This window comes from Onychostoma macrolepis, chromosome 05 (assembly GCF_012432095.1).
Source record: "Onychostoma macrolepis isolate SWU-2019 chromosome 05, ASM1243209v1, whole genome shotgun sequence".
Lineage (NCBI taxonomy): Eukaryota > Metazoa > Chordata > Actinopteri > Cypriniformes > Cyprinidae > Onychostoma > Onychostoma macrolepis.
In genome coordinates, this window is record NC_081159.1 from 42,625,170 (window position 1) to 42,637,860 (window position 12,691).

At 37.4% G+C, this 12,691-nt stretch overlaps 3 protein-coding genes across 8 annotated transcripts in view; 2 read left to right on the top strand and 1 right to left on the bottom strand.

The window, feature by feature from the left end:
- Window positions 1-1,115: 1,115 nt before the first annotated feature.
- On the bottom strand, window positions 1,116-2,784 carry supt4h1 (SPT4 homolog, DSIF elongation factor subunit). Its single transcript, XM_058776715.1, has 5 exons — window positions 2,560-2,784; window positions 2,114-2,220; window positions 1,771-1,826; window positions 1,486-1,539; window positions 1,116-1,395 (listed from the first exon to the last, which is right to left on the bottom strand). The coding sequence occupies exons 1-5, from the start codon at window positions 2,626-2,628 to the stop codon at window positions 1,328-1,330; spliced, it is 354 nt and encodes a 117-aa protein (XP_058632698.1). The 5' UTR covers window positions 2,629-2,784; the 3' UTR covers window positions 1,116-1,327.
- Window positions 2,785-3,191: 407 nt separating this feature from the next.
- hsf5 (heat shock transcription factor family member 5) lies at window positions 3,192-8,090 on the top strand. 4 transcript variants are annotated; one of them, XM_058777008.1, is made up of 6 exons: window positions 3,192-3,426; window positions 3,574-4,073; window positions 5,808-6,074; window positions 6,371-6,462; window positions 7,100-7,537; window positions 7,638-8,090. In XM_058777008.1, the coding sequence occupies exons 2-5, from the start codon at window positions 3,605-3,607 to the stop codon at window positions 7,511-7,513; spliced, it is 1,242 nt and encodes a 413-aa protein (XP_058632991.1). In that variant the 5' UTR covers window positions 3,192-3,426; window positions 3,574-3,604; the 3' UTR covers window positions 7,514-7,537; window positions 7,638-8,090. The 4 variants fall into 4 exon arrangements, with proteins under 4 accessions (XP_058632991.1, XP_058632989.1, XP_058632988.1 ...); XM_058777006.1 differs by having other exon boundaries at window positions 3,193-3,426; window positions 7,097-7,537; XM_058777005.1 differs by having other exon boundaries at window positions 3,194-3,426; window positions 6,368-6,462.
- A 1,154-nt stretch (window positions 8,091-9,244) lies between these two features.
- The window catches only part of LOC131540371 (E3 ubiquitin-protein ligase RNF43), a 131,212-nt gene continuing 127,765 nt past the window's right edge, over window positions 9,245-12,691 (top strand). For 2 of the 3 annotated variants that reach the window (XM_058775093.1, XM_058775095.1), the window contains exon 1: window positions 9,245-10,392. In XM_058775093.1, coding sequence (XP_058631076.1) covers window positions 10,153-10,392 — 240 coding nt within the window. In that variant the 5' untranslated portion in view covers window positions 9,245-10,152. The remainder of the gene's footprint in view (window positions 10,393-12,691) is intronic. The other variant, XM_058775094.1, reaches the window with a different exon arrangement.

The window sequence follows — 12,691 nt, forward strand, 5'->3', positions numbered from 1 at the left end:
CCAAAAAAGTACAAACATTATCCAGTGTCTGGGGGAAAGTTATACTATATGTCAGTAGTATAATATTTCAGTCAAATGTATCATATTTAAATGTATAATAGGTATTGTATCATCCTCCAAGTCCAGAAAATGTTAACTTTTCCTAATAAACAGTGCATCATGTCTGTTGAATAAACGGCTTGGATGAGTTACAGGTATTAGTTTAGAGTCCTAGTAAACACCATTAATGAATCTGAGCTCTGAGCTCTGAGATCCACGTCTGATGATGAGAATCTTGTCTGTTTTATTTCTGTCAGCAGGACTCTGAGGAGCGACAGTTCCCTCTCGTGGTGTCGTCTCACAATTACACAGGGTTTCTGCTGGTTTTATAAAGATGCATTTAAGACTTTTTAAGACCAAGTAAAGAAAATTTAGGGAATAAAATATATCAACATGTTCTCTAAATATAAATGTCTTAGAAACACAACGAGTTGTATTAGCAACACTGAAAAACATTAAAATACAATCTCCAATACTTTTTAAAATATTTTACAATAACATCAGCTTAAGGTTTGAATAATTCTGCTTCCAAACACTAGAATATGGAAATAACATTTACTGTAACTTCTGATCACACTAAAAAGTGATGTTCTTCATCGGTTTTGGTCTTATTTTCCAGTGAAAACGTCTCAGAAATCAAGATACATTTACAAATTGACAAGTCTTGTTTACTGAGAAACTGATCAAAATGAAGTGTTTACGATTACAATAACACACATCTGCCAGTGGAGTCAGAAAAATCTTAGTTCAACTAACAGGTATTTGTTTTTATTTTAGACAAACTCACTTTTGTTCAGTTTCTCAGAAAACAAGAATTCATATCTTTGTTTTCTTTCAGAAGTTATATATTTTGATTTAGGGATGTTTAGATATTTGTATCGGAAAACAGTGGAAGATATTCCTTTTCGCAGTGCATGCAACATTTAATGTCATGACTTTCTGCTCTGATTTAATATATTTTTAAAAGCACTTTATTTGTGGAAGGGTGAAATAAGACTTTGTAAGACCCTTTTAACTGTAGAAATTCTACTGAACATATATTATATATATAAAAACAAGCTGAGCAGAAAACAAAATGCTGTTTATACAACTTTTATTCATGTTTAAATCATTTACACGGAATAATAAAATCAAACATTTATCCATAAACCATTATCAATCCAAATACCCAAAAAAAAGGAAACTCATAAGACATTACATGAAATAACAGACGCTAACAGAACAGCAGTCACTAAACAGCTGGTTGTGTGTGTAGCTTTACAAGCATGTGATCCATAAACTGATGTTTTCATGTTTTAACAGCTGTGTCTCTGGATCTGTAGATGACACCTCTGCTCTTCAGCTCTCGCACCACACCTGAGAGACAGAACACAAAATCAACCTCCGAAAATACACAACGTCCTTCACTTACAGTCATGAGAGAGCCATTCAAAATCTGCCGCTAACCTGGAGGTAACCGACCCGTTACCGTTACTGCATAGACGCCTGGCTTGAAGTTACCTGAGAAAGACATCCACGCTGTTACTGAGCTGAATAATGACACTATTGCCATCTGGAAATCTGCTTTATGTGTAACAATTGATGAAACATATTTTCCTATTTATTAACCTGAAGTGGCTATCTGTATTGTGTAAAGGTGTTATAGAAATAAATGTAAAGAGAGAAATGCGTGAGGTAGGCAAAGTAACTCCACCTGAACACCTCACAGGTAAAGTGCACTCAAATACTCACCGATTCTTTGCCATTTTGCCACCCAACTGTCCTCTGGGCTCATCATAGCAATAACTCTATAAAGAAGACACATCACACATTAGAGCTCAAATGAAATCCAACATACATGTGTGTGTTTTTTAAAGGAATAGTTGCCTGGAAATGGATATTCAACGAGTTTTGACATGCATTAACTTTAACTGTAATGGTGCTTTTTAAGTGTGAAGAAGTATCTCTGTTTTTAGTCTTTGGAAGAAAGCAAGCAAGCCGCACATGTTTAGACCAACACGAGGGAGAGTAAATTATGACCTGATTTACTCTGGAGTGAATTCTCTCTTTAACTGTAAGAAATATCATTACGTACCCATCAAAAGAAGAGCTTGTGCATTCATAAACCATCTCTCGATTGCCCTTCATCTGCAGGTATGATTCACAGTTGTCACATCCGTCGTACTCAAACTGATCAATGGTCTGAAACCAGAGAAGACATCAGTCAAATAGATTTCCAAGGATATTCCCTGTCAAATATTTACCACAGTAGACAAACTATGGTTGTTACTGTAATGCCTGCATTTAATAATATGATGTTCATTGTATAACTGTAAGAAGTAGAATGATGTTTTCACATGAATATGTGTAAACACAAACACACATATTGGTATTGAATCATTGTTATATTCATAACATGGTATTTCGACAGAGAAAGCCTGTCTATAGAGTTGTATGCCAACGTAATATTGTGCTCCGAGTATCTAAATATGTAAATATATCAATGATGAAAGCATCTGTTTTGATTAGTGTCTCGTTTACCTTGACAAGAGAGCACAGCAGACACGCTCTCAAATGACGCAGATCTTTCGGGACAGTCTCCAGAGACATTCCTGTTGCTTTGATAAAATATGCTTGAAATTAAACACCAAAAAATCCTTATAGATGCCTCGAAACAACCACTGTTTCAACGAGTTGTTGGCGTTCGCTAGCCAGAACCGCACATTCGGCGCCGTTTAATGACGTCACCGATACGCGCCGCTCGACCGTGATATGAATATTTATTTTTGATCGTATAATTGAGTGGAATATTAGTGTCATTCAAATTCTGTCGTTACGTTGCATTTGGGTAATTAATCTGTAGGTATGTTTGTGAGCCGCATTATCTACTGCATTCCAATAAGAACGCAAAATAAGAGTTTCATAATGGAATGGAAATGATCGAATTAATAGAAACACAAAGCCTATTCATTCCACAATGTTTTTTTCCCTAAATATTCCATGACAGTTCAAAAAACAAAATTTATTCTAAAACAATTTTAGAGGGTAAATGTAAAGTAACTGTGCAAAAAAATAGCTTCACAATGGAATGGAAATAATGAATAAAAACCCAAACTCTTTTTAATATACCGTGACGTTTCAAAATATTTTTTTAACCAAAAATTTGTTCTGAAACAATTTTAGAAGGTGACTGTAAACAAACTGTACTGATCACAACAGCCACCAGAGGTCGCTTTTAACTCACGCGAGCTTAGAGGTCACGTGAGCCTCATTCTGATGCGGTTTAAATGTGTTCTATATGTGAACGCGCATAACGGTTCCAGTAACGGCTGTTATGTGAAAGACACGTAAAGACATTAATTAATCGATTTTCATTAACAAAGATTCCTAGATTTTGACGATATACAGGTATTGCGCTCTATTATGATCACAAATGTTATATTTATTGAATATGTCTAATGATCTGTTCAATCTAAGATGTATCAGTTATGAACTAATGACTAATGTGTTGAAGTTGACTTTTAGTGATGTTTATGTTATTTCCATCATCTGCAGGTCATTAAATGCTTGATTGTTTGATTTGACCATGATGGATGTGGAGAATGATAAGTCTCTTCTCAGAGTACACATAAACTACAACAACTTCCCGGCTAAGTTGTGGCGTTTGATAAACAATCCCCAAAACGACTCGGTCTTCTGGAGCCCAAATGGAGAGAGTGTGATTGTCGACCAGCAGCGGTTTGAGGACGAACTGCTGTCACCGGTCAAACAAGACGCTAAACTGTTCAAGACCACCAACTTCACCAGCTTCATCCGCCAGCTCAACCTCTACGGCTTCCGGAAGGTCTATGACAGGTCCTTCAAGGACAGACGCCGCAACCTGCACCACTTCCACAATCCCTTCTTCAAACAGAGTCGGCCAGAGCTTCTGGTCCACATGAAGAGGCTCACAATCAGTAACAAGGCCAAGATGCAGGCCGGAGAGGAGGTGACCTGTCGCCCCCCGCGCCGAAACCATCAGCAGTCTCAACACAACACTACAGAGGCGAAGAGAGGCCAGTTTAACTTTCAAACGCTAGATTGAACGTAGTACATACAACAGCTGTCCTCAAAAAGACATGTGATTTATGAATAATAGTCAGAAAACCTTCTTTAGACAAAAGTTTTATGTTGAGTATCATATTTGACCAGTGTTGGGAAATAACAGAATTACGTCATTTAATTACAAAAGAAATGGGTTACACTTTATTTGAAGGTGTCCTTATTACAGTGTAATTATACGTTTAAATAATATTAATTAACTACATGTACTTACTATACGGTTAGGATTAGGGTTGCTTGCATGTAATTATGCATAATTTATTGTTATTATAATAGTAAGTGTTACCATGATTACAAAGGGGGGATACACACACACACACACCCACAGATTTAATAGATTTCTTTCTTTATTTGATCTCAAAAAGAGCATCATAGCTATTAAACAGTTTCTTGTTATGATTTTAAATCTTTATTTAACCTCGGAACGATCTCAAAGTAAAAAGAGGTGCTGAAGGCTGATTTTGTGGTGGCTTTCAAATCAATTATTATAATCTCAATTTAAGTGATGAAGGATTTTGAAGGTTAACCCTGCCCGCTTAAATAATACCAAATTATTAAGTTGAAAACATGAGAAATTTAGAAAAGTAATCAAAAGTAATCAGTTACATTGCTTTAATAAAGTAACTGAAATAGTTACACTACTTATTACATTTTAAATAGGGTAACGTGTAACCTGTAACCTATTACATTTCCAAAATAACCTTTCCAGCGCTGTATTTGACACATCAGGCTTTTGTGGCTAATCACCTTACTATTATTCAGAGACCCAAACTGAGCAAAAATATGCAATTAATGCTGATTTATGATATATGGCCAAAAGGTCAGATGAAATTCTGATGCTTATAATGTAAATCAATGAGATTTTTATAACAGTACAGAGGATATGATATAAATATCAGTCATCACTCTATATTTCCAATAATATGTCTCAGTAAGATGAGATTGAAATGATCCAAACATATAATGCAATGCAATCCAACGATGATTGAGAGATGAAGAAATAAACGCTCCTCAAAAGCACGATGATCATATATGATACTCACTGATTTGTTTTTCTAAAAAGAAATGATGTATGAATAATCAAGTACAGCTCAGCTGCGTCAGTCCAGTAAGTGTTCATCTGGAAATATTACCAACAATATCAAAATTTACTTTATAAAATCAGTAAATATTTCACAGCAAAAAGACGTGTGCATAAGGCTGTTTTGGGAAATCTGACCAAAACTTAATAAAAATATTAATTTGTCAATACAACCAATGAGTTATGTATTATATATATATATATATATATATATATATATATATATTTATTTAAATGTCAGTCTTTAGTGAAAATGGTTTAGTTCATAGTTAAAAAGTATTTAATTGGGTCTGAAGACAATTATTATAGCGAAAGCTTAAGTTTTACTATAAATAATAGTTCTTTTTATCTGGAGTTTTTTTTCAAGTCAATTCCACTTTTTTTCTATAAGCTCAGTTGCAGTTTTGCTTGGTTCATTATAAAAATGTATTTTATATCAGGATTTGACTCTGGGCCTCATGCACACTTAACATGAAATGACTCCTCTAGACTGTCTTAGGAAGAAGAGCCAGAACCGTCACCTCAAAAAACTGGCTTTTTTTGAAGCTTTTTAAATCTTTCAATGATCTATAAACTTCTCAAAAGCTCCTTTATACTTGCTTCTCAGGTTTTGCAGACCCAAATCAGCACTTTGGTTCTGTATCCCATCAGCAGATGGGGTCTGACCGAAGCCTGATCCCTCCGCGCTCCTGGATCTTTCCTTACAGTGATGTGCCTCCCTTCTACTCTAACAAAGGCATCCCGGTTTCTGTCATCCGCCTCAATCCGTACAACACTCCTCACAGGATCCAGTCCGGTCCTGGTGCTCTGTTTCCACAGGAGCCTAAATATATACCTCATCAGCTGTCCTATCCTCCTGGGCTTTACTCGCCAGGTACTGACTTACTTTATCCTACAGTGCATTAGATAAATTAATTAAAAAAAGAGCAATGTGCAATATTATGTGAATATGTCGCAAATAGTCTTTTCAGTGTATTCCACAGGAAAAGGACTCACTCTAGTGTTTGAGAAGAGATCTCCACAGTGTCTCAAACTGTGCTCAGATTTGCAGAGACACCAGCGTCCTCCTTTTATCAGAAGAATCTTCTGACAAAAACCTGTTACTGTTGCGTTTCTATTTGCTTATGAACGTTTTGTTCAACATTTGTTTCTTTGTCTTGCTCCCAGTAGTTTGTCAGTGTTGCACTGCTGGTTTTACTGAAGCAGATCGAGCAGGTGCAGATCAAACAGCTCTGCCATATTCACATTATGCTTATTACCCGGTGAGAAACATTACACAGTTCATATGTTGCATATATTTCTGATGCGTCCTAATCATAAATAACTACACTGTAAAAGAAAAAAAAAGTTGAGCGAACTTGAAAACATTTTTTTTATCAGCTTCAGCAGATTTTTGAGTTTGCTCAACTTATTTTTGTGGGAGATTCTCAAATTTTTGTTGTATAAACTTAAAATGACAAGTTGAGAAAACTCAAAAATCTGCTGAAGCTTGTTGCCTTCAAATTTTAAGTTGGCTCAACTTTTTTTTTTTACAGTGTATGAAGGAATCTCTCAAACCTGTATATTTTAATCCATATATATATATATATACATATATGTGTGTGTTTGTGAACATAGAATGTAAACATTGAAGTATTTTACTTAGTTTTGTTGCTCTATATACTGTGTGGATAGATAGATAGATAGATAGATAGATAGATAGATAGATAGATAGATAGACACTTTTATCCATAGCAATTTACAAAAGAGGAAAAAAAAATTTGTCAAAGAGCTTATTATACTGTATATATATTCAAAAGACCAAATAAAAACAAATTGATTTTTATTCTGTTTTGCAATACTTATATATTTTATAATATATCAACACTTTAAAGATTTTTATTCTCATTAATCTAGCAGAGCTATTCACTGAGCCACCATCACAACAGCATCCAAACCACGAACTGGCCCGCACACGTTACACCTGAGTCTCAGCGGGGCGACGTGAACCTCGACAGGGTGTTCCAGATGGTGGATGAGTTCCAGGGTTTGCCCAACGTCCACGTCGTGCGAGTGGGCACCCCTGTGAACGGCCAGCACACCTCCAGCCCATCTCTCTGCACTCTACCTGCTGCCTCTAAACCTGACCCCGACAGTCCTCAGAGCTCCAGGGCAGGCACTGCGGCATCCAGTCCTGTGAGAGCGGCCTGCAGTGCGGGAGCTCAGTACATCAAACTGGAGTCTGAGGGACATGATGTTGAGAAGCAAGGAGCCAGCCAACTCAAAGAAGATGCTGCAGATCAGAAAGTGACTCAGGAAAGCATCAGAAACTGACAGCAGAGCAAGAAGCTATTCTTGGTAGGACAGTTTCAGATTATATCACACCCTTGAATTATGTTTTTGCACAATCATTTTAAATTGTAATTTTTTATGACTTTATGGTTGTTATGATCCACAGATGACAGGCAGGATTCTTCAGCCTATGCAAATGACAAGCAGAACAAAGCTATTAATTATTTAATTATTAACTTAAGTATTATTATCAGTTATGTAAGTTATTTACAGAATTTTAAAAATTGTATGAACTATTTAAGAAAGTTTTGAAGAAGTGTTAAGTTAATATTGCTTGGTGTTTTTTTTTAAGTTGTTTTTTCACATTTTTGCCTTTAATTTTAATAGTATTTATGCTGAATACACACACTTTAAATATCTACAGTGAATGTGATATTATTTATCTTGTATATATTCTTATATTATTTATCTTATATCCTATATATTTCAGTATTTGTAATCAGTATATAATTTTTTTTTTTTTAAATGTAGCACAAGAGTGAAAGTCAGATTTTAATAGCATTGACTGAACTGATTTGTTTTCAGCTTTTCTGAATTTGAATAAATGCAAAGCAAGTGAAATCCCTGATAAAGACTGAACATGCTGTTTGTTTTATGTTGTTTTTGATTGCTCAGATAATTATATTTGTTATATTATTATATTATAAACCAGCTCAAGTCATGAGAAATGTCCAGTATTAATCCTCATTTTGGACTTTATTTTAAAATGACCTATTTATAATTTGAATAAAAGTTAATTACACCATTAAATTAGGAGGCAATATAACTGGGTAGTTGACGTATCAATGTGTCCTATGGTGTGATGGAAAAAAGTAAAACAAAAATCTAACTTTGAAGATAAACCTCTCTCATGCTATTTGTAACTCTAAGAATGAAGATACATTTTTCTACATTTTTTTTTCTACATGTTTGCTATGTCACACCATAGGACACAGTCCAAATTTTATTTGTCAACTACCCAATTATATTTTTCAGTTGAAGTATGTTACTCTGATATTTAGTTTAATTAACTTTTTTGTCCAACAAATTGTAGTCACTCAATTTGACTACAAATATTGTAAAAAAAACTTCCGTTTAATGCTTTCTGTTTGCCATCCTTAAAAAGACAAATCCAAAGTACAGTTTTTCAACATTTAATTTTGATTTTAAAGGAGTAGTTCATTCAAAAATCTAAATTTGCAGAAACGTTATTCACCTTCACTGGATGAAGCTTTATTATTATGAATTATGGACTCGATTTTATTTGGAAGCAATGGTCTGAAGTTAAAAATGTCTTAATGATGGATTTGATTTTTAAAGACATGCAGCTTTTGGTTTCTCAAGGTGTTAACTGATGGACTGGAGTGGTGTGGATTATTGTGATGTTTTTATCAGCTGTTTGGACTCTCATTCTGACGGCACCCATTCACTGCAGAGCATCCATTGCTGAGACACTGATGGAGTGCTACATTTCTCGAAATCTGTTCCAGTTATTATGAAGATATACTGATGATTATATTCACGTTTAGAAAATCAGTTTTGGCATCCAGCATCGTTCTGTAATTCTGTAATTTTTCTCCAGTGATGTCAGCTAGAGGGCGCAGTGTGAGTGTCTGTGTCTGTGTGTGTGTGTGTGTGTGTGTGTGTGAGTGTGTGTGTGTGTGAGTGTGGGAGTGTGTGTGCACGCGTTTAATGGGTCGGATCAGTTCTGCTCCACCCTCGCTGACAGTCAGCAGGTACACACACACGCTCGCGCTCGCGTTCGCGTTCACTCTCAACTTTAAACTTTTCCAGCGTTCCTGCTGTTCGGATCAACAACACTGAGGCTTCGGGACAGCGCGTGCGGATTCTACACTTGAAGTGTCTGGATTTCTCGACATGGATCTGTGGAATTTTAATCTGAGTCGAACAGGTTTGTGAAGTTTTAATTCATTTAGGAACATGGAAACGAGTGTTCAGAAACGGCTCTCTCCTGACAGTGTTTTCGATCGCTCCCGCAAAGCTCTTGTTTTATCTGGATAATAATTTTTAATTTTTTTTTCCCGTCGCAATTTTTATGTCGGACCTCATGGGAAACGTTTCCAGGCGTTCACAGTGGGATCGTGATGTGTGTTTGATCAGAGTGGAATAACTGAGAGACATTGTTGCATTGATGGATACGGTGATTCTGCTACAACCTGTTACATTCTGGAATGTTTGGAATCCTTTGAAGTGGACGCGGCGCACCGCACAATAATGGAGTCATTATGACGTCACGTTATCAATCACGACGCGCGAGAATCCACGGGGGAATCTGTAATATTATCGATCCGACCTCTAGGAGATCATATGAAACTCTTTTTGTCGTTTAAATCAATGCTCGCTCCAGGAGTCTGTCCGCTGTCAATCACCCTGTCCCTCTGTCAATCGCGTTCTGTCAGTGATACGGGCCAGTCCCCAACTGAAGTTCCATTGAATTGCTTGTAATACTCTTTTGCTTCAAATCTCAACCCTGCAGAGCTTATAAAACTATCCACTCTAAAAGCCACTGGGTTTTTGGACAGTTTCAGTGACCTCTAAGGATTTTCCTGTCTATTATCTGAGCTCTGATTGGACGGATAGCGCATAATGTATGGCCGGGGCCCGCCGCTGCAGCCAGGACAATGAGGGTTCCTGTGCAGCATTTGGCCGGGCTCTGGCCGTGGCTGCTCATGGCTGCCTCGCAGGTGGCGTTGGGCCACACGGGCCTGGAACTAGCCGCTGCCGTGGAGTCCGAACGCTCCGCACCCAGAGCCACGATCAAGGTGTCGCTGCTGAAGCAGGAGCCCACCAGCAAGCCCATCACCCTAGAAGGGGTGTTCGCCGGGGGCAGCGCAGGCTATGCTGAAGGGAAACTGATGCAGGTAAGAGCTGGAAGGTGTTTTCAGGTTTCTTTCAGTCATGCATTGGACTGATGTTCTTTGTTGGCATCTTTGTGGAATTTTCCATTCCACAAAAGGTTCTTTAGATTATTAAAATATTCTTTATGCTGGGAAAAAAATGGTTCAGGAAACTGTTCACTGAAAGATTCTTGAAATGGAGGTTCTATTGCATCGCTGCGAAAACCCCTTTTTAGAGTCTAGGTAACGACATGGGATCTGTAAGAGAATACAGCTGTGTATCTCATGCATCTTCGCTCTTGGAGGCTTTAATTGGCAGACATTGGCATCAAAATGTGTTTGGACTCTTAAGCAATGCTTAAAACTGTCTGAATGTCAGTGCATTGGATATTAGATCAAAGCAAGTGTCATTTATTTTGTCTAGAAACAGCACAAGTGCAATCACGTTCAGTTTATTTTGAGCTATTATTTTGAATTTTGGTGCCACTGTAGATGTTTTGTCATGTAATTCTTTGCATGATCATCTTTGCTTTTGGAGGTTTTAACTGGCAGACAAATGCTCTAAAAGTGTTTGGACAGTTTAGCAACTTAAAACCGTTTGAATGTCCATGCATTCGCAATTATCGTAAAGAAACTGCGTATGCCTGCTCTTCTAACAAAAACATTTAGCAAATTAAAAATGCATTAATGTTCTGTTTATTTTGGAATATTATTTGAAATTTTTGGGCCACAAACAATACATGTCATATAGTACCAGAAACACCAACAATCCTTTACAAGATCATTTTTGGTCTTGGAAGCTTCAACTTGCAGATAGTGAATGTAAAAATGTTTGAATGTCATTGCATTAGATGGAAGATGAAAAGCAAGTGTCCTTAATTGGAAATAAACGGCACAAACATGCTCTTTTGCTATTTGGCAAAACAAATGCAATTACATTCTGTTTATTTTGGTATATTATTTTAAATATTTGGGCCACGATCCATGTCATGTAGTACCAGAAGCACCAAGAACTCTTGGAAGCTTTTACTGGCAGACGGTCACTTAAAACTGTCTGAATGTGTTGCGTTAGATCAAAGCAAGTGGCATTTATTGTCACTCTTCTTCCAAAACATTTGGCAGAATAAATGTAATCCCATTCTGTTTATTTCAGGCTATTATTTTTAATAACCTTGTGGTCACTATAGATGTTTTGCATGTTCAATAGCACACCAGTCTTTGCTGATGGCGTAGAAGTCTACAGCACTAGTGTTGCATCTCATTCGAGATCTGTTGTCGTCTCACATGCAGAATCGCTCACCTGGGAAGCCATCAAATGCATCTGTGTGAGAGCCAAGAGCTGCCCGGGTCTTATTGGAGCTGATAGATTTGTGGTGTTGTAAAGCGTTAGGTCTGTTCTCTGAGGCCATACTGCCAGATGTTCGGGCTTTGAAGGCTGTGAGTTCTACGATTCTCTGCGAGAGCCGTCCCGATCAAGCCAGAGGGGATGCACTCACTCTAAATGGATCTTGAAAGCCTTTATGCCTGTGGGAAAGAGTTATTGCATTATAAAAATAAACTAAAACTGATTTCTTGTTAGTGCAACGTGTGTTTGTGATCAGCTCGATGAGGTTGCATTTGAATTTGACAGCAGATCACATTACAAGATGACTGCTTCATTAGACACGGACGGAGAAAGGTGTTTCTGGAGTTGTATTTTATTGGCAAAACACATTTTGCTTCCCTGTTCTGTTGCAAGTTGCAACTAGATTTTTGCTTTATCTGAAGAAAGTGTGCCTGCCTGTGCAAACCGTGCTGTGTTGTGGGAGGTTGCTAGGTGGTTTCTTACCATTTCAAGCGTCCACCCTCAAGTCTCAAGCGATTATTCTGGTCTCTCTTCAGAGTTTATCTAGGCTGTTTTATCAAAATCACTAACGTTTTGAGGTGTTATCCATGCCGCCGGTAACTAGTATCTACATGCAGAATGTAAATTGTAATTGCAAGCCCATGCAAAAGAACATTGTGGGTTTGTAACTCAAAGGTTGAAGGTTCAAGCCCCGTGTTTGTTTGTTTTGTGAACTTTAGAGTCGCTGAAGGCGGCAGTTGTTCTTGAGCGAGTGCTTTGCGTTGGTTAAGAAACATCCGCTTCTATGAGTATAGCTAATTATCAGAAAGGTAATGCATGCATGTGTGTCTGATTTACAGAAGGGCATCAGTCTCTTGCGTACGGAGAGCGTGTCGCACAGACAGATGCTTTTTGTTGCAGCGCCAACCTGTTGCAACAGGCCTGGCTTGCTTTGGCGCATTGTCCTCCTGCATAATGTTCCCTTCCTCTAGGGGACAA

Excerpts from the sequence above, each read along its gene's own strand:
- hsf5 (XM_058777004.1), top strand. The coding sequence starts at position 3,605 with ATGATGGATGTGGAGAATGATAAGTCTCTTCTCAGAGTACACATAAAC. Across the intron at positions 4,074-5,807 it reads CACTACAGAGGCGAAGAGAG|GTTTTGCAGACCCAAATCAG; the intron begins GCCAGTTTAACT and ends CTTGCTTCTCAG. Across the intron at positions 6,075-6,367 it reads TCCTGGGCTTTACTCGCCAG|TAGTTTGTCAGTGTTGCACT; the intron begins GTACTGACTTAC and ends TCTTGCTCCCAG.
- supt4h1 (XM_058776715.1), bottom strand. The coding sequence starts at position 2,628 with ATGTCTCTGGAGACTGTCCCGAAAGATCTGCGTCATTTGAGAGCGTGT. Across the intron at positions 1,827-2,113 it reads ACAAGCTCTTCTTTTGATGG|AGTTATTGCTATGATGAGCC; the intron begins GTACGTAATGAT and ends TCTTCTTTATAG. Across the intron at positions 1,396-1,485 it reads AACGGGTCGGTTACCTCCAG|GTGTGGTGCGAGAGCTGAAG; the intron begins GTTAGCGGCAGA and ends TCTGTCTCTCAG.